The 21,162-nt window shown below is 50.2% G+C and overlaps 1 protein-coding gene across 1 annotated transcript in view; it reads right to left on the reverse strand.

Annotated features, from left to right (window-relative positions):
• LOC112102852 (cytochrome P450 4B1-like) overlaps nucleotides 1-10,241 on the reverse strand; it is a 33,532-nt gene extending 23,291 nt beyond the window's left edge. The window contains exons 1-3 of the mRNA XM_024194326.1: nucleotides 9,930-10,241; nucleotides 2,216-2,357; nucleotides 941-985 (exon numbers count right to left, since the gene is read on the reverse strand). Of these exons, the coding sequence (XP_024050094.1) occupies nucleotides 941-985; nucleotides 2,216-2,357; nucleotides 9,930-10,139 (397 nt within the window). The 5' untranslated portion in view covers nucleotides 10,140-10,241. The remainder of the gene's footprint in view (nucleotides 1-940; nucleotides 986-2,215; nucleotides 2,358-9,929) is intronic.
• Between the last annotated feature and the right edge of the window lie 10,921 nt (nucleotides 10,242-21,162).

A 21,162-nucleotide genomic window follows, 5' to 3' on the forward strand; every position in this document is an offset into this window, starting at 1 on the left:
AATCCCAGAAGATCGATTGCTTGCCGCCGGACCCGGAGGTAAGTATAGACGTACCCACAGTCTAGAATCAGTGCAGCAAAGTCAGTCTCTGGCTCACAGCTGGCCTTTAGTAGGCTGCCTGATTGGCTCCACTGCTTATTGCTTGGAAGAGGCAGCAGACTGGCTCTTAAATCCAGCAGCAGCAGCAGTGGCTTAAAGTATTAGCCTGTGGCTGCAATAGCTCCTAGTCCTGCCTTGGTCCCAGCCCTGCTCCTGCCTTGCTTCACTCCAGGTAACCCAGCTCTGACCCTGGCTGCTGACTCCAGCTAGGACCCTTGGCTCTGATGCCTGGCTACCGACTTCTGTCCAACCAGTAGGCCTGACTCCTGTTCCGATCACTAGACATGCCTGCCCACCTCCCCGTCACTGACACTAACCAGAGTATCAATCTGTCATTTGTGGTATTTTGTTTCATGTTTTCTTTTTCTTGCTTTAATAATAAAAAGGCCAGAGTTAATCATTGCGATTCGTTGGCTTGGTCGTGATCAAGGTGTTCCCTCGGGTATGTCAAAGAGCCCTGGTGATTAAATAATGGAAGCCACACCACTGAGTTGGCAGTAAGAGAAACAATCCATAACAGCTGGCCTACCCTTTCTTATTTCTCTAAACTCCATATTTTTAGTAATTTTTAAAAGAAAATGACTTTGTATCCCCCAATTTAAAACTAGCCCTTTCAACCCTGCAATCTGAACCTTCTTCTCCGGCATGTAACCACCTTTATCCAAAAGCTTCTTCGAGTTTCACCTTTTTTTGACACACAATGCGTACATGATGATTTCAGAGAGCTTCTGGCCCTCACCGCACCAAGGAGCGGGAAATGCCATCGATTGATGGCTTGCTCTTGACTGACCTCGGCATCATTTCTGGTCGAGAATGTGGAGGAGGCCACGAATATACGTACCAATCCATGGAACTATATGCCTATAGCTAACGTTATCCTTGGGATCTGGAAAAGTCAATTGAGAGAGAGAGAAGAAGACAATACTTTATTAGTAATGATTCACTGCATTGTACGTTTATCTGTGGGGTACACACCAACCTTCAGTTGTGAATGAAACAAAATGGGTGGCATCTCTTCATAATGAATCAATATTACACAACAAAGCAACACCCAGTTCAGCATAATTGTGAGGTGGCTGAATGAAGGACAGATGCAAGACTAGCATTAACCAAGGATACTGCAGGTCTAGAGCTGAATGGGAACATGGAAAGGGACCTCAGGAGGTCATCTAGTCCAACCCCCTGCTCAAAGCAGGACCAATCCCCAACTAAATCATCCCAGCCAGGGCTTTGTCAAGCCTGACCTTAAAAGCCTCTAAGGAAGGAGATTCCACCACCTCCCTAGGTAACCCATTCCAGTGCTTCACCACCCTCCTAGTGAAATAGTGTTTCCTAATATCCAACCTAAACCTCCCCCACTGCAACTTGAGACCATTACTCCTTGTTCTGTCATCTGCCACCACTGAGAACAGTCTAGATCCATCCTCTTTGGAACCCCCTTTCAGGTAGCTGAAAGCAGCTATCAAATCCCCCCTCATTCTTCTCTTCTGCAGACTAAACAATCCCAGTTCCCTCAGACTCTCCTCATAAGTCATGTGCTCCAGCACCCTAATCATTTTTGTTGCCCTCCGCTGGATCTTTCCAATTTTTCCACATCTTTCTTGTAGTGTGGGGCCCAAAACTGGACACAGTACTCCAGATGAGGCCTCACCAATGTCGAATAGAGGGGAATGATCACGTCCCTCGATCTGCTGGCACAGCCCCTACTTATGCAGCCCAAAATGCCATTAGCCTTCTTGGCAACAAGGGCACACTGTCGACTCATATCCAGCTTCTCGTCCACTGTAACCCCTTGGTCCTTTTCTGCAGAACTGCTGCCTAGCCATTCGGTCCCCAGCCTGTAGCAGTGCATGGGATTCTTCCGTCCTAAGTGCAGGATTCTGCACTTGTCCTTGTTGAAACTTATCAGATTTCTTTTGACGCAATCCTCTAATTTGTCTAGGTCCTCTATCAGTTTGCAGATGATGATGCATCAAGGAGTTGGGATTCCTGAGTGACATCATACTTGTGGAATTCTGCTTTGCTGTGAATAGTTAATACCCGGGAAATTATGCTCGGCATTTGCAATTTGCAGGAACGTTACAATCATTCAGAACTCAGATGCACCATGCCTTACCTCCTCTGGCAAATATGGCCTTGGCATAATCAGGGTGGGTGATGTTTAAGAAAGCTGAGAAACTCCCAAACCAGAGAGGGAAGGCGTACGGGTACTTCTGGCTCCATAGCTCTGTTTTGTTTAACATCTCCCCTTGTAGAAGCTGCAACAGCGGAGGAAAAAAGAGAGAAGAAAATAGGGTGGTTGGAAAACTGTCCAGAAGAGCTCACGGTAATCCTGCTACAGCCAGAAGAATGGGGAATGTTCATAGGACATGACAGTTATAAATAGTCCATGGTCTCTCTGAATTGGCCTGATGTACTGCAGAGAGGGTTGTTATTTTTAAACATTATATGAAATAACTGTTCATCCAGGGATTCTCACCAAGGCAAATACCTTTACATGGAATGCTGTAACAGACTGGTCAGTGTATGTTACATGTCCCTACCCTGGAACCAATCCACAGAGGATGTGAATCTGTTACAGCTCCCAGTAGGACAGCCTGGCTTTTTAGCTTATAGATGGAGACTCAAGTTTTCAGCTCTATGAGGTTTCTGGTTCAATCCTTGCCACAGTGGTACAATATATAATGGACTTTGTAAAGGAGCAGGAGGAATCTAACCAACCAATAAAAAGCGCAGATAAAGATGGGCCAGAAGCTGTCACAGATCAGGACAACTGCACCTAAAATTCCCTTTGTGGTCTCACAAGGGCACCCAGTCTAGGCTCCCAACTCCTCAGCCGTCACCTCTCTGGGGCGGAGACCTGTCTCTCTCCCTACTGGCCAGACTGCACGGTTCCCCAGCAAGTCAGACTGCCCAAGCAGGCCTGCTTGGCTTTCGCCTCAGAGGCTGTAAACAGCATAATTGCCCCTGGTTAGAAATTAACACCCTGCTCTTTTAAGCAAACACCTATAAAGGTGAAAACATTACAGAGAAAACATGTTAAAAACAATAAAAGGACCTACACACATGCTAACTAGCATATCAGAGATCATAACCCCCACCCCAAACTCCAACAAGGGCTCTGGTAGGAGTCAGTCCTTCAATCCACACACAGGGTGTTTTCTTTGGTTACAAGTTCATACGTCTTTTGCTCAGAAGAAGATCCCTCATGAATAAATCTGCCTGTCCTTTATACATCTGGGGTCTCTAATTTAGAGATTCCAGGAGCCGGTAAACAGACAATGGACCTTTCTTCAGGGCATAGCTTCAAAAGGCTGGGTTTTTGCATAACTAGAAAGGGGATGAGGTACATTTGCATTCATCTCCCCCCAGAGATTTCCTAGGAAACCCACTTAGCCAAAAGTTCATTCTTGCCTGGCACACTGTTTAAAAGAGTCCTTTGAAGCTCATAACACTTCCTAGGATTTGCATTAGTCACATCTCCCCCTAGAGACGTTACATACAATCCCACAACAATATATAAACCTTTGCATCGTTAATTCAGTAACTCCTAAAATACTCAACTTAATCCAATAAAGTTTGGCTTAATCCAATAAGGTTTGTCCAGGATAGTGAAGGAAATTACCATATCTGTCACAAAAGCATTCACCTATCCCTTCCATCAAACTGTGATCGAGTTAGCATGGAAAGCAATGCCAAACCACCTCTGGTTTTGGTTTTACAAGTGTAAGCAGAGTCTGGATGAGCTCTCCCCTGACATCTAGTGGTGAGCTGTGGAAAGACTTCAGAAGCTGATCTCATTTGCATGGACACACCCACCCTGCCTAGGTGCTCAGCATGATGGGACTGCTTGCACAAATGATCACTTGTGGCTGGTGTTGGATCCCCAGTCTCCTTGTTATTGGGGCAGGAGTAATAAAGCGTTGCTATCCTTATTGTGTGAACTGAGGGCAGCAGAACTGTACCTGGCATACCCCAATGGAGGGACTCACCCTCAACTGAACAGCACTCGCTAGGCAGGGGACATGGGTTCCAAAGCCCAATGAGTTGAGAGAGGGTGGGGACAGATATGTGGTAGTGTGGACTCTGTTTAAGGGTCCTAGACACCACTTGACACCAAGGCAGCTGGTGGAGAGGTGTGGTAAGTGGCTAGCAGGGTAGCTAGTGGAGCGGTGTGACCAGCAGGGTGGCTGGCAGGCAGAGAGGCATGGCAAGTGGTGAGTAGAAAAGCTGGTGGAGGGGGCCAGAGCAGAGCCCTGCAGAGGCGTGGCAATTGGCTGTTGGGGTGATGAGCGAGTGCCCGAGCAGTGCAGCATGTAAGGTGCCTCCTTACCTCCCCCCCCCCACCCCGCCTTCTACACAGGGTGGGAGGTGAACTCTGTGGATGAATCTCTGAACTCTGGGGCTTCACTGGCCAAGGACAGCAACTGTGAGTGGGGTGCAGAGAAGGGATGGGCACGTTAAAGGGACTTTTGGGTTGCTGGGCTTAAGACCCTGAGGGGAAAAGGCCACTGTCCAACTTACTTGGGGGTGGGCCTTTGCTCATGGTTTGCGTTTATGAGCCCTAGTTGTGGTGTTTTCCCAAATTAATGCTGAGTTAATTCACTCCTTTTATTAAAAGTTTTGCTACATTTGGACTCTGTGCTTGCGAGAGGGGAAGCATTGCCTCTTAGAGGCGCCCAGGGGGTGGTGTGTAATTGTGCCAGGTCACTGGGTGGGGGCTCAAGCCGGTTTTGTGTTGTATTGTTAAAAAAGGAAGCCCTAGATACTGAACCCAGCCCTTGTTGCTGCTGGCTCCACCTGGCAGAAGGGTTACACAAGGGGAGATGCACAGTATGGTCTAGTTAGGCTGAATAAACAGGTAAGAGCCACAAATTCCTCAGTTCTAATCCCACCACTGACTTGCAGCATATCCTTGGGCAAGTCACGAAGGGCCAGATTTTTAAAAGGTATTTAGGCACCTAACTCCCATTGATTTCAATGGGAGCTAGGTGCCTAAATACCTTTTTAAAAATCTAGGCCTAAACCTCTATGCTTCCATTTTCATTCTAGGTAAAATGAGAAGAATAGTGGCCTACTGGACTGGGGTGTTGGGCGCAGTCAGCAGTAAATGCTATACGCTTTTCATGTATAATTATTCATATTAAAACTCAACTAGTGGGAGCTTGCGAGACAAAGTCCACCATAGTTTAGCTCCTGTTTGAACGCTGTAGGTTTCCAGGTCGGGATGGGGTGCGATTCTTGGGGGGCTGTACGTCCTTCAAAGCTGGCAGAGCAGAGGGCTCGAGCCCACGCTTCCGAGGTCAGAAGGGAGCCCTAACTCTCTACCCCGAAGTTCGATGCTGCAGAAAGATGGAGCCATTCAGGTAAGCGTGTCACAAAGCTTGGTCGAGCAACTCAAAAATCTGCTTGAAAATTCCCTGCTGTAAATAAACATGTTTTTGAACAGTGAATCAATACAGATTTTGTACCGCCTGGAGCAAAGGTCAGTACCAGGCTTTTCTAAGCTGTCTTTACGCCAAGACGATGCCACAGTAGTCCTGCCAGCTCACACAGGGCGCTGTTTCATCTTCCATTTTTAAACAGACTCACAGGCAAGTAGGTTCTGATTTGTACCTGCGAAGGCTGGGGAAGTCAGAGTTACAGCCAAGTCATCCATTTGTCTGGTCATTCCAAACCACCAATAAAACTAAGCCCAAGGCTGCATTAAGGACTTTAGATCTTCGACAGTATTTGAAAGCAATTTGTGGAGGCAAGGCCAGGTTTATAGTAAGCAAGGGGTTAAATCTGGCATCCTCTCTCCCTTCCCTCCTCATTGTGACTGTTCAGTAGGGTAGCTATGGGCCTGGCTCTCATTTACCCTAGGGCCCCTTTGCACAGCTCTAGCAGTGTGAAGGGGCCTTAGAGTTGGGACAAGTTTAAGTTGCCAGAGAGGTGCAAAGGGACCTTAGTATGAAATGAGAATCAGGCCCTATGACAGGGGTGGGCAAACTTTTTGGCCCGAGGGCCACATCTGGGTATAGAAATTGTTTGGTGGGCCATGAATGCTCATGAAATTGGGGGTCGGGGGGGGCGGGTGAGGGCTCCGGCTGGTGTTGCGGGCTTGGGTGGGGCCAGAAATGAAGAGTTCAGGGTGCAGGAGGGGGATCAGGGATGGGGCAAGGGGTTGGGGTGCAGGAGGGGGTCAGGGGTGCAGGATCTGGGCAGCACTTACCTCAAGCAGCTCCCAGAAGCAGCGGCATGTCCCCTCTCTGGCTCCTACATGGAGGCGCGGCCAAGTGGCTCTGCGTGCTGCCCCGTTCGCAGGCGCCGCCCCTGCAACTCCCATTGGCCCCATTTGCTGGCCAATGGGAGCTGCAGGGGCGGTGCTTGGGGCGGGGGCAACGTGCAGAGCCGCCTGGCTGCCCCACGCGTAGAAGCTGGAGGGAGGACATGACGCTGCTTCTGGGAGCCGCATGGAGCAAGCCCCCGACCCCAGGAGCTCGCGGGCCGGATGTGGCCCCCGGGCCATAGTTTGCCCACCCCTCCCCTATGAGACTAGCCCCTTGATAGCTACAGAGAGGAGAGTGCCTGCGAGGCATGGGAGGGGGCCAGGTTTATTCCCATGTTCTGCAGGCTGGGTGGAATCTCAGCCCGAGGAAGATTTTATTTGTTGTTGTCTGCTTTTGCTCATGGTAACTTGTGGTCTATGGTTATAGCAATTTGCTCCTGAGGAAAAGTCCTTGTTGTGTCTAACTTCTGCGGCGTCACCCCACTGATTTACATACAGAATGTGGCATCGGGTGTGAGCCACAACTTGGGGGCAGGATATAGGCCATGGTGCAATACTTAGACTGTACACTCGTTAGAACAGGAACTATGTTTTTAATCTGTGTTTGAGCAGCACCTAGTCCTTTGGGGTCCTGGTTCATGACTGGACTGCTAAGTGCTACGGGAATACACATAATAATAATTAATAATATAGAAACGTCTAGGATCACTAAAGGCCTGCTCCAAAGTCCATCGAAATTAATGGATCAGTGCCTCATTTCGTAATGATTCTATTTCAGATTTACTCTTGTTCTGACGCTTTAATGGGGCCCTTGTTTGCTCATTAACCTGGAAACAGTTGAACTTTGGAACTCAAACACAAGCCTGTAAATAGTTTGCCTTTTGGAGCAGATCCTGGACAGCATTTCACTGTGGAATAATGAAAGGCCAGATTCTGATACCTTAACTCGCACGGAATAATATCTGACGCTACAGCTGGAGCTACTCCTAGACAGGGGCGGCTCTATGGTTTTTGCCGCCCCAAGCACGGCAGTCCGGCGGCTTTCAGCGGCACGCCTGCGGGGGGTCCGCTGGCCACGCGGATTCGGTGGCATGCCTGCAGGAGGTCTGCCGGTCCCGCACCTTCAGCGTCCCTGCCGCTGAATTACCGCCGAAGCCGCGGGGCCGGCGGACCTCCCACAGGCATGCCGCCGAAGGCAGCCTGACGGCCACCCTCACAGCAACCAACAGGCCGCCCCCCGCGGCTTGCCGCCCCAGGCGCGCGCGCGCTGCGCTGGTGCCTGGAGCCGCCCCTGCTCCTGGAGTAGGGTCCTACTCAATATGAGTAACTGGATCACAATCTGATCCTCAGTTACAAGTGATTGAAAAATCATGTTTGAGCCCGCCCATTAGACATCTGCCTAAATGGTCTCAAACCTGCTGCCTTTGAAGTTGATGGGAGCTGAATCAGGCCCATTTTATAGCAAAGACCTGTCTGCTTTGTCACATCGCTAGGGAGCGGCCGGGCAGAAGCTCCCTGTGAATGGGAGGTTGGGGGTCGGAGGGATAGGAGGGGGAAGGAGGGGAACAACTAAGACTTGGGGAGGGAGGGAGAAAGCAGGGAAGCTCCTTCACCTCTCATGGGCTGGACAAGATACCAAGCCAAGTTTGTGACAGTACCCATAAGACATGGAGCCAGAGCAACAGGTAACAGGGAAAATATTTAGCAACTCCTTTTCCTAGCCCTGATCCGCTGAAAATTCATGAGGTTCCCCAGTCTTTGCAGTCCACTGATTTCCATGGGTGCAAAACCATGCCCTTCACCTTTCACTCCTAAACTTCAGTCCCAGGTCTTGTACAGCATCTAACAAAAATACAACCACTTAATTCAGCCTAGTAACCTTTCAACGGGTTATGTTTCCAGGGGAAATGGAAATATTTACAGCCATACACTAGAGTGGTTATAGATTTTCTCTACGGGTTATAAAGCTTTAATTAAGGGAGACCCTAAATTTTAGAAGGATAGTCTGGGCGACCCTATACCATTGCAGACATTAGTGTTCCTAGCTCCAAGTGCAGGATCTATGGCCTTGGAACCGATGATGCACAAATTTACTCATCTGAGTAGCGCGCAAGTCAACATTCACTCACCACCACAAACCAATGGTCAATAATTAACTGTTCTTGCATTCATTGCTCAATCTAATCTCCAGCTAAAGTCAGTGGAAATTGGACCTTATCCTGGATTCCCCATACTACATTCAGACTTGCTAGACTAACACCACCAAGTATATATTTATTGTATTACTATGTTATTACCAGTGCTTGTGTTAACTTTTCATTGATTTATTATTAAAAAAATCAGTAATAGCTACATTTACCATTATGAGTCCTATGGAATTCCTATTCCTGTAAGAAAGAATCTTCTTCTGTCCCCTGCAGCTGTCAAAATACTCTTACCCCGGTCTCTGATTCTGGGTCTGACCCTCAGCGCTGTTCCTGGCCTCTGATTCCTGCTATGACCACTAGGCCTGACCATTGCTGCTCCAACCACTAGGCATGACCGCTCACACCCCAGTCCATGACAATCAGTGCTGACTGCTGAGTGTGGGATTTGTAGCATGTGCAGGCACATTACAAACTGATCATCACTACTTGGTACATCTCATTTGGCAATGGAATTAACGAAACCCTACAAACGCGTATCTGCCATACATTATCTGCCATGTATGGAAGCTTGATCCTAATATGCATTCTGCCCTTCTGCAAAGGAATTACAACATGGAGAGCATTGCAGTGGTTTCACTCTCAGTTCACTCCCCAGTCAAACCAGAAGAGACCTGGGGTCAGCAGGTGGAAATCAGTGTAGTTTTAATGGCGCTACCCTGATTTACGCCAGGTGAAGAGTTGACCCATAAGGTGTCATAAGGTGTTACCTTCTCCTTTGCCCTCAGTTAATCATTACCTCTTTGTTGTGCTTTTTGCACTGACCTATGTCTTTTGTTCTTTACACAACACTCCTTAGATCATGATTGCAGAGCAAGCTTTGTATAGTGCAGGAGTAGACAACCTGCGGCACGCGAGCTGATTTTCAGCGACACTCACACTGCCTGGGTCCTGGCCACCGGTCCGGGGGGCTCTGCATTTTAATTTAATATGAAGCTACTTAAACATTTTAAAAACCTTATTTACTTGACATACAACAATAGTTTAGTTCTATATTATAGACTTATAGAAAGTGACCTTCTAAAAACATTAAAATGTATTACTGGCACGTGAAACCTTAAATTAGAGTGAATAAATGAAGACTCGGCACACCACTTCTGAAAGGTTGCCGACCCCGGTCTAGTGGGATGCATGACTTACCAATGATTTATATTAGCCAAAGGGGCACAAGGAGGATTCTCACAGATCCCAGGGACATACCATATCAGTGAGATTTTCCTCGCTTCCCCCTACCCCTCCCTAGTTCAGGGAAGCTGCTTACTCGGTTCACTGCATTGTGTCTATTTCATTTTTAAATACCACCTCCTTCTGCCCCATCCCCATCCCCCAAGGTGCAAACTCAGCCCTTTTCCTACCTCATGGACATGGCCGTATAGCCAGTGGGTCGGATGGCTTGGGAATCTGCTGAAAGCTTTGATCAATTCCTGTCTCCGGTGATACAGCTGAATCACTTTCAACAGCACGCAGGTCAAGCCGAACACAGCAGCCAGGTGAAAAATCCGATAGATATCCACCCCCAGCCAGGACCAGGAGGGCTTTAACCCTCTCTCTAGCACAGATGTCATGTTCCTGCTGCTTCTGTTTGGCTCCCCCAAACTGCACTCATTGTCCTGTCTCACCCTTCCTTTGCTACAGTTATAGTCAGCCGCCTCAGCCAATGCTGTGCAAAGAGGCAGAATCTCAGAGGCTGCTTTGCTGCCAAATCATGAGAGTCTTTATTGGAGGGAAGAGTCCAACCAGCACAGCTTTGGGGAGACATCGTTTGTGAGGGGAAGAGTGCAGCACAGCAACAATCTGGCCGGCCTTTCCTGGAGCTTATGGCAGCAGGCTAAGCTGCGACGCATATAACACTCACATCGCACTGCTGTCAAGAATGGCACAAGGTGTAAGGTAGTGGAAAATCAGCCCCACTGAGTGACCTCCATTGTTCAACGAGGATAAAGAGAACTGTTCAGTGGCTGCTCATTAACTGAGCCCCATCCATCCTGTGCACTGAATGCGTCAGGGCGCCGGCGGACAAATTAGTATGCAATCGTGTAACTAAAGACTGGTTTCAGAGCGGTAGCCGTGTTAGTCTGTATCAGCAAAAAGAACGAGGAGTCCTTGTGGCACCTGAGAGACTAACTAATTTATTTGGGCATAAGCTTTCGTGGGCTAAAACCCACTTCATCAGATGCATGCAGTGGAAAATACAGTAGGAAGTTATATATATACTGAGAACATGAAAAATGGGTGTTGCCATACCAACTCTAACGAGACTAAGGTGGTATCAATTCAGGTGGGCTATTATCAGCAGGAGAAAAAAAAGTTTTGTAGTGATAATCAGGATGGCCCATTTCCAACAGTTGACAAGAAGGTGTGAGTAACAGTAGGGGGAAAATTAGCATGGGGAAATAGTTTTTACTTTGTGTCATGACCCACCCACTCCCAGTCTTTATTCAAGCCTAGTTTAATGGTGTCCAGTTTGCAAATTAATTCCAGTTCTGCAGTTTCTCGTGCGCAGTTTCTCGTTTTGATGAAAAGTCTCCAAGCTGCCCTATTTGGAACCTACTCTCCACGTCGGCCATGTCTACACTAGAAAATTGTGCTATTTTAATGATTCCAGTATAGCTGAAGTGGTACAGGCGTTATACCAGCATAAAGGTGCTTAGGTCTGGTCTACACTAACCCCCCAAGTCGAAGTAAGGTACGCAACTTCAGCTACGTGAATAACGTAGCTGAAGTTGACATACCTTACTTCGAACTTACCGCGGTTCAGACGCGGTCCACACGCGGCAGGCAGGCTCCCCCGTTGACTCCGCGGTACTCCTCTCGCCGAGCTGGAGTACCGCAGTCGACGGCGAGCACTTCCTGGTTCGATTTATCGCGTCCAGACCAGACGCGATAAATCGAACCCGGAACTTCGATTGCCAGCTGTCGAACTACCCGGTAAGTATAGACCAGCCCTTAGTTAGAGCTGTAAGGGAAGAGGAATAACTATACTGGTATCAGGCACTTTTATACTGATATAACTGTGTCTTCATTTGGGCTTGTGCCAGTAGAACTATATCAGTAAAAAAAACAGACCCTTAATCAACATGGTTATCGTGGTACAACCTTCAAGTGTAGACAAGCCCTTAGTCTGAAATGGCTCAGATGTAGGCAGGCTGCAAAGCCCATTTATTCACCCAGGCCTTTGTGGAGGGAGGGACACACTAGAAGCGATCAATTATGTGGAAGAGGGTGAGAATTGTTGGGTTGGCTTCTCCTGTGCACTGTTAGCGTTGGCACAGGGGTGTGGAGCAGCTGCTGACTTTACTCTGGATTGATTGTTTTTTTTAAGCATTGGCAAAGGCCTAGGCCAGGTGCTTGTATCCATAGTGTTATAAATCTGAATAAATAAGCAATAGAAATCTGTTTATCGAGTTCAGCTGTCACAGGTGATTAACGCTGGGGCATACACCCTCCATGGACAATCCTGACTCACTTCTGCCCATGAAACTCGTATCCTGCACATGCCTCTGCTTATTCACCCCGACAACACCTCAAATTCCTGCCCTGTCGTGGGGAGAACAATCACAACCACAGCAAATGATATGCTTTGCTGGATGCTTCTTGCAGTGATCATCTTGCTCAACCAACTTTCAACAAGCCATCTGTGCTGCAGACTACAACGGCCCGGGAAACAATGCTCTTTGCCACTGTGTAATAATTGCCCACCGCCTTTTATGACACCATGTTACAATAGGGGGTTATACTGGGTGTCTGCATGCCTTGGGTGTTATAACAAGCTGCTCTGCCCCTTGAAGAGTCTGGAGGCCAGGAGCCAGCAAGCCCTGTTCGATTGTCAGACACAGATGGGAAGGGGTCAGGGGGTTACTATAAAAGGCTAAGAGAATACAATTGGAGGTGGGCTATAGGAAGCAGGTGGGTTGCTGTGGCCAGCCCTGGAGTGGAGAAGATGCAAGAGGAAGGTCCCCTAGATACCTACAACTTGCTTTGGTCAGGAGAATAGCTTTGTTTTGTACTTGAATAATATACTGAACTCTGAGAAAGGGGCCTGATCCAGGCTCCTGGGCTGAGGGACAGGCCAGCAGGCTGCATGTATCTTGTAAAGAAAGAGGCTCTGTGAAATCCTTCAGAACTACCATTGGGTCACTAGGCTCTGCTGTTGTCATGCAGTTGTGGTTACTAGTGGAGCTACTAGTGTTGTTTCACTTTAGTAGCACAATGGGTTTAATGAAAGACTAATCTTTAATTCCTGGAAACTCCAAGACAACCGGGGAAGGCTGGCAACCCTACAGATCAGGTGTGTGGCAGTGCAGAGAGGGAGGAGAGAAAGAAAGATATGAAGATGGATGGATGAGGGGGATTGACCCTGAGGTAAGGAGCCTTTTGTTGCTTGGACACTCCTACATCTCCAATCCAACCACAGGGTGGGGAGAGTGGATGGCTCAGAAAAGTGAGGGGAGGAGGGGAGGAAAAGGAGTTTCCCTTGTTAAATATAATTAGCGCCACAATACAGTCTTATGTGTCCACTAGCAGTAAGAAGAATGTGAGTAGTGCTTTATTTAATTTTGATTTTATTTGTGCTGCTTCTCGGCTCCTTGGAGATAAGATCAAAGTGTAGTGTCTGTTCTTATCAGTTTAATTTCTTCTGATGGACATCTGCGAACACCCGTCCCGGAGATGGAATCTCCTGCAGCCATTTTTGAAAAAATGGATGCTGCTTTGAAGATATACTCCACTCCTGCTATTTCGGAAGAAAACTCTTTTTCACCTTCAACTACACTGTCGTCGGCTGCTGCTGTTCCTGTGTTCTCTACTTCCCAGAAAGCTCAGCAGAAACCTATCCCAAAGACCACTCTTGGTGCTTCACGGAAGACCCGGACCACCTGCAAGGATGAAAACATTCGGAGGTGGCTGAAGAAAACCCCCGTGGATACCTCTGCAGGGAGACCTAGCACCCAAAGGACAGCTCTTCGGGACCTCACATCCAGGAGCAAGAATATCTCAACAGCTTTTCAGGAGTAGGACCCCTGGAAAACCCTGCCTGCTTCCCAGGACCAGGATGCTGATCGCTGCCCCGCTGCTCCAGAGAGGGATGCTCCGGAAGGAACCACCTCCTCAACCCCAGACCCTGAAACTACTTACCACCCGGCTGTCCGGAGGAGGGCCGCTTGAAGGGGAATGCACTTCAGAGCCCAAGATCTCGATGCCGCACGCTGTCCTTCAAGGCAAAGAGACATCGTGGCCAGTGAGTCCAGCGCCCCCCCCAAGAGCGACTTCACCTCCCCAAGCTTCTCTACGACACCCAGAGGAATCACCTGGCGAGTCTGCAGGCACAACAGAGATCCGCCCCACGGAGAGTGAGGCAGGGGAAGAAGACCGCATCTACCTCCAGTACCCGCTCCCTACAAGTCTCCTCCTCTGCCCCTTCTGTCTCCCCGTCCATGGAGTCCAGACCCTCGCGGCCCTCAGCAAACACGTTTGTAAGACCTACAATAAACGGATTGCTTTCCGGTGTAGCCGCTGCGATCTCCCCTTCGAGACCCAAAAGAAATGTAAGTTTCATCAAGCCACATGCAAGGGACCCCCCACGACCGCGAAGGTGAATCCCACTGACATCCTGCGGGTTCCAACCCTGACCCCCACCGATGGTCTGGCTTCAGCACCCCAGCCAGCATCCCCAGAGTCACAGCAGATAAGGGGGGACCAACCGCCAACTGAGGGAAGCGTAACCCCCGCCTCGAGGACTGACGATGCCACCAAAAGGACCAGTCCCGTCTCCAGAATCCCCATGCTGGACCCTGCTGTGAGGGGGACCACCACCACCTCGCAAGTCAGCAACCTCACCAGACGCCTCAGCGACCTCATAAAAACCATCCGGCACAACACGGATACGAGACGCTGCAGCGCTCCCCCACAGGTAACCTCATGCCACCCTGCCGTAGGAGCAACTAGCACCACCCCCCAGGCCACACGGTGAGACCTAGCCAACGGAGGAGCCTCCCGCAGCCCCCAGATCCCATGGCCGGACCCCGCCCCCGGGAGACCCAACACCTCCTCCAAGGTTACCCAAAGAGCCTCCGACCGCCAAAAACCCCATACCCCACTGAGGACCCCCCAGCCGGATGCCGCCCGCAGAAGAACCAGAACCATCCCCAGCGCTCCCAAACACGACCATGCCCCCACAAAGCCCAGCACCGGTGCTTCCAGAACCCCACTCCCTCCTGGAAGATCCAGCGCTGTCTCGGAGACACCGAGAGCTGCCCTCCCCACCACACCAGGACCCCCGCCTCAAGACCCACCTGAATACTGTTCCCCAGTCCGAGGGACAACAAGGCCGCAGACCGTCCTTGCAGCACCTGAGCCTGCGGAGACAACGCAGCAGAAGGAGCGACGGCTGCGAGCGAGGGTCGCCACGCTGTGGCAATCCGCCTGGATGGAGGAACTGGCAAAGGCTGAGGACTTCGAGAACTTCGACACCCTGATGGACAGACTGACCGCAGAACTGTCTGCGGAAATTACAGCCAGAAGGAGGGAACCCCAGGAGGCCGCACGGGCCACTCGCAGATTCCCTGTGCCGAGCCGTAACAACACCGCCAGAGAAGGCAGGAGAGGGGACGTCGGCCACTGCTACGATCCGGCGGCTGCATCCCGTATTCAGAAACTATACAGGATGAATCGGATGAAAGCCATGAGGGTGATCCTCGACGGGACCTCCTCCTACTGTGCCATCCAGCCCGAGAGGCTCTACTCCTACTTCAAGGACGTGTTTGATCACGAGGCCCAGACCAACTTGCGATGCCCAGAGTGCCTTCCCCCGCTACCCCGGATCGACCTCACGGAGGACCTGGAGCGAGATTTTTCCCCGCAGGAGGTGCAGGCGAGGCTGACGAGGACCAAAAACACCGCCCCTGGAAAAGATGGCATCCGCTACCCCCTGCTGAAGAAGCGAGACCCCAGCTGCTTGGTGCTCGCTGCCATCTTCAACAAATGCAAGCAGTTCCATCGCGTTCCCCGCTCCTGGAAAAAATCCATGACCGTGATCATCCACAAAAAAGGCGAACGAGACGACCCCGGCAACTGGAGGCCCATCTCCCTCTGCTCCACCATCTACAAGCTGTATGCCAGCTGCCTCGCAGCAAGGATCACAGACTAGTCAGTGTGCGGGGGCGCCGTCAGCTCAGTGCAGAAGGGTTTCATGTCCTGCGAGGGATGCTACGAGCACAACTTCATCCTTCAGACGGCCATCCAGGAGGCCAGGAGGTCCAAGAGGCAGTGCGCCGTAGCATGGCTTCACCTGACCAACGCCTTTGGGTCCATACCCCACCATCACATCTTTGCCACCCTGGGAGAGTTCGGGATGCCAGAAACCTTCATCCACATCCTCTGGGACCTCTACAAGGACTGCATTACCACCATCCGCGCCACAGATGGAGAGACGGACGCCATCCCATCCACCGCGGCATAAAACAAGGATGCCCCCTTAGCCCCATCATCTTCAACCTGGCCATGGAACCACTCATCCGAGCCATCTCCAGCGGCCCGACCGGCTTCGACCTGCACGGCAAGAAAATCGGCATTCTGGCCTACGCGGACGATCTGGTCCTGACCGCGGACGACCCAGAGAGCCTCCAAGATATGCTAGATGCCACCAGCCGAGCTACTGACTGGATGGGGCTCTGCTTCAATGCGAAGAAGTGCGCAACTCTGCACATTGACGGCAGCAAAAGGGACTCGGTGCAGGCAACGGGGTTCCAGATCCAGGGTGAGCCCGTCATCCCCCTGGCAGAGGGGCAGGCATACCAGCACCTGGGTACGCCAACAGGTTTCTGTGTCCGGCAGACACCTGAGGACACCATCCAGGAGATCTTGCAGGACGCCGCCAAGATTGATGCCTCCCTGCTGGCACCATGGCAGAAGATAAATGTCCTGAACACCTACCTGATCCCATGCATCTCGTTCACCCTAAGGGGATCCACTGTGGCGAAGGTGCCCCTCGACAAGGCAGACAAGATCATCCAGAAGTTGGTGAAGAAGTGACTGTTCCTTCCCCAGAGAGCCAGCAATGAGCTGGTCTACATCACCCACAGGCATGGCGGCGCCAACGTCCCCCGCATGGGTGACCTGTGCGACGTCGCGGTGATCACCCACGCCTTCCGCCTGCTGACATGTCCCGACGCCACGGTAAGGAACATCGCGGCGAATGCCCTGCGTGATGCGACAGAGAAGCGGATCAGCAGAGCCCCCTCCAACCAAGACATCGCCACCTTCCTGAGTGGCTCCCTGGATGGGGAATTCAGACGGGAGGGGCGCGACATTGCTTCACTGTGGTCCCGCACTCGCAATGCCACGCGTCGCCTACGGAAGCGCATCGGCTGCCGCTGGGACTGGTGTGAGGAGCGCCAGGAGCTGGGAGTCCGGGTGCCACACATCAGGTCCGACAACAACACCATCGTCACCCCGAGCGCCAGGGGCTTGCTGGAGAGGACTCTGAAGGCCGCCATCCACTCGCTGTACGTGGAAACCCTGAAGCGTAAACCGGACCAGGGTAAAGCCTTTGAGTTGACCAGCAAGTGGGACGCCAGCAACCACTTCCTCGCCGGGGGCGGCTTCACCCATTTCGCCGACTGGCGGTTCATCCACCGTGCCCGGCTCAACTATGTCCCGCTCAATGGAGCCATCTGCCACGGGAACCGAGACAAGCGTTGCAGCAAGTGCGGCTACTCCAACGAGACCCTGCCCCACGTCCTGTGCAGCTGCAAACCCCACTCCAGAGCCTGACAGCTGCACCACAATGCCATCCAGAACTGCCTGGTGAAAGCCATCAGGCCACGCCTTGGGGAGATCTCCGTGAACTGCACCATCGCCGGTACTGACAGCCAGCTACGACCTGACGTGGTTGTGACCGACGAGGCCCAGAAAAAGATCATCCTCGTCGACGTCACGGTCTCCTTTGAGAACAGGACCCTGGCATTTCGCGAAGCCCGAGCTCGTAAGCTGGAAAAGTACGCCCCCCGGCTGACACCCTGAGAGCGAAGGGCTATGAGGTGCAGATGGACGCCCTGATTGTCGGAGCCCTGGGCGCCTGGGACCCCTGCAACGAGCGTGTGCTGCGGACCTGCGGGATCGGTCGACGCTATGCACGGCTCATGCGGCGCCTCATGGTCTCAGACGCCATCCGATGGTCCAGGGACATCTACATCGAGCACATCACCGGCCACCGACAGTACCAGGAGGCGTGAGCCAGAGTGACATCGTTCTCCCACTATGAGAAAGGGACCAAGTGACCTTCTCCGTTGGATCATATGAACTGGAACCATAAACTCCCTGAACATTAAATCTCACCAAATGTGGGTCAATCCATCCTCATCATCATATCCACTCATTATACTCCACTCCCAAACATAGCCACTCTATGAACTTCATACCCTCATATCTCAATGCCTGTACTTTGACCCATCAACCTTTTACCCCCAAACGGGGATATTGCAGATTATGTATTCCTTATGCCACCTGATCTTAAACCAAACTTTGCACCCTCGATAATCTCTACGTTATTCCCTGAGAACCAGAAACTTCTATGCTCAAACTCTGTTCACTTTTTTTAACATCATCTTAATAAAACTTTTAAACTTGATTTTATTTGTGTCCAGATTATATATGTGGGAATTATCCCATTGTATTACCCTGTAACCATTGCTGAGCCAAGACCCTATCCACAGCAACCTACTTTTGTGTTGCTGGTGTAACACTAGTAAGTAGAGTGGTTAAAAACTAGATCCTCATTGTGTCTCCACTGCTTCAAACTTGTTCAGAGAAGGTCATTGGTTGTGGGTGACAGGCCCTAGCAAATTCATCTCTGATAGCAAAGCTGGCACAGACAGTCTCACAGCCTTACCAGCTTGTTCCAGCCAAACCTTTCATCATGATGGTAGAATAATGAGTTACAAAGAGAGTCGACCTCAGTGGGGTGGTCTCAGGGATGCTTGAGGTGAATTATCTGAGAGTGGAGCTAGCTAACCATGTGTTAAAGACCTACATGCCATTGGACTGCAGATATTTCATGTGTACTATATACAGAATCTCTTTGTCAGGGTGATGCTTCCTATTTTCACTCCCAAGTATCTACAAAGAACACAGGGTTTGCCACACAGAATACAGCCCAGCTCAATCGGGTCTGGTTTTCCACCTCCTTCCGTATCAGAACAGATCATTGTGTACATCAGCAAGGGCTAGTATTAGATGCTTCAGAAGAAGGCACAGTCCCATACGCCACACACCCGCCCACCTCCTGCATGTGTGTGTGCAGACATACCCGTAAACCAACATACATAGAGGGAAATAAACCTTCTTGTCTCCTGCAGGTGGTTATTCACCTTTCTCCATGAAGCCATAAAGTTTGATTACTTTATAATCTAGCGTGAACAGCTGAAAATGTAGGATCAGTTATGACACTGCCAAGCCCTTGTTTATTTAAATCCAGCCCTGGTGTTTGCTATACTGACGTCCTACTGCAATAACTATACGCTGCATAAGAAATGTCTCCTCTTGTTTGCTTTACATTTGCTAAATAAATTCCTAGATTGAGCCCTTATCTTGTAATTATTGATAGGGGTAACAGAGGTGACGTGTGCGGGGAGGGGGGCATCCGGGGTCATGTTCCCCCCTCCCCAGATTTGCTGCTTGGCTTGCACTGAGCATGCTCACACTCGTTGCTGAACCTGTCTGCCCTCCCTCTGCTGCTCCACCCCTCCAGGCATGGGCCGTCTCTGAGGGTAGCTAAGAGAAAAGATTAAATCATGTCATTATCAGAGGGGTAGCCGTGTTAGTCTGGATCTGTAAAAAGCAACAGAGAGTCCTGTGGCACCTTTAAGACTAACAGATGTATTGGAGCATAAGCTTTCGTGGGTGAATCCCCACTTCGTCAGACGCATGTAAACGCATCACGTCATTATGTACTTCTTTTGAGCAACGGCTACTCTAGTGCAAGTGAAATGTAACCCAATAACTCTGTAACTCTGGCTCAAATCTACCTGCTGCTCTGAAAGGCTTTAAATCTAATTCACTTTAGAAAACATGCATTGCTCTTGTGAGTTTAGCACAGGCACGCAAAACCACACGGCAGGCGGCGCCGGAAACCCTCCATTTCTCCACAGAGCAGGTACGGCAGCGAGAGCCATTCCGTGAGACTTGGCATAAGCCGCTGTGGAAGTGCAGCCAAACTATACCACCCTGCGCCCAGTCCCTGGGCCCCCTAGCTCGAGCGAGAGATTGTGTGACAAGGGGTGGACTGAGTCCCATCTTCCCAAATTTCCCATGCGCCGTCTCTGCTCTGTGGGGAAGGTCCACTGGCACGACACAGTCTGAAACGTTAACCTCCGTGAAAGAGGAAAACCAACCAGCCATGATCAGCTGAGATGGAGAAGTCCTGATATCAGAATGGGCAATGATCGACGCCCCCCAAAAAAGTGTTGGATGGTGAGCGGGAGCTCGGAAAGCGCCGGAAGGGTGGTCAATGGACAGGCATCGAAGACACCCTCAAGCAGAATCTCAGCTCACGCAGCGTAGAGATTGATAACTCCAAAGCCATGGTCACAGGCAGAGCTGAATGGAGAGCCGCTATCCATAAGTTCTTGTGGCACCTTAGAGACTAACAAATTTATTAGAGCATAAGCTTTCGTGGGCTACAACCCACTTCTTCGGATGCATGTAGAGTGAAACATATATTGAGGAGATATATATACACACACATACAGAGAGCATGAACAGGTGGGAGTTGTCTTACCAACTCTGAGAGGCCAATTAAGTAAGAGAAAAAAACTTTTGAAGTGATAATCAAGATAGCCAAGTACAGACAGTTTGATAAGAAGCAAGTGTGAGAATACTTACAAGGGGAGATAGATTCAATGTTTGTAATGGCTCAGCCATTCCCAATCCCTATTTAACCCTGAGTTGATTGTGTCTAGTTTGCACAGACACAATCAAGGGAACCATGCTGCTGACAATTAAGCCTTATTAAGGCTTAATTAAGGGGGAGGGATAGCTCAGTGGTTTGAGCATTGGCCTGCTAAACCCAGGGTTGTGAGTTCAATCCTCGAGGGGGCCACTTAGGGATCTGGGGCAAAAACAAAATTGGTCCTGCTAGTGAAGGCAGGGGGCTGGACTCGATGACCTTTCAAGGTCCCTTCTAGCTCTAGGAGATGGGATATCTTTATTTATTTATTTATATCAATTCCAGCTCAGCAGTCTCTCGTTGGAGTCTGTTTTTGAAGTTTTTCTGTTTTAAGATAGCCACCCGCAGGTCTGTCATAGAATGGCCAGACAGGTTAAAGTGTTCTCCCACTGGTTTTTGAGTATTATGATTCCTGATGTCAGATTTGTGTCCATTAATTCTTTTGCGTAGAGACTGTCCGGTTTGGCCAATGTACATGGCAGAGGGGCATTGCTGGCACATGATGGCATATATCACATTGGTAGTGATATATGTCTGTACTTGTCTATCTTGATTATCACTTCAAAAGTTTTTTTTCTCTTACTTAATTGGCCTCTCAGGGTTGGTAAGACAACTCCCACCTATTCATGCTCTCTGTATGTGTGTAT

This window comes from Terrapene carolina, unplaced genomic scaffold (genome assembly GCF_002925995.2).
Source record: "Terrapene carolina triunguis isolate 2854851 unplaced genomic scaffold, T_m_triunguis-2.0 Scaffold110, whole genome shotgun sequence".
In the NCBI taxonomy this organism is placed as follows: domain Eukaryota; kingdom Metazoa; phylum Chordata; order Testudines; family Emydidae; genus Terrapene; species Terrapene triunguis.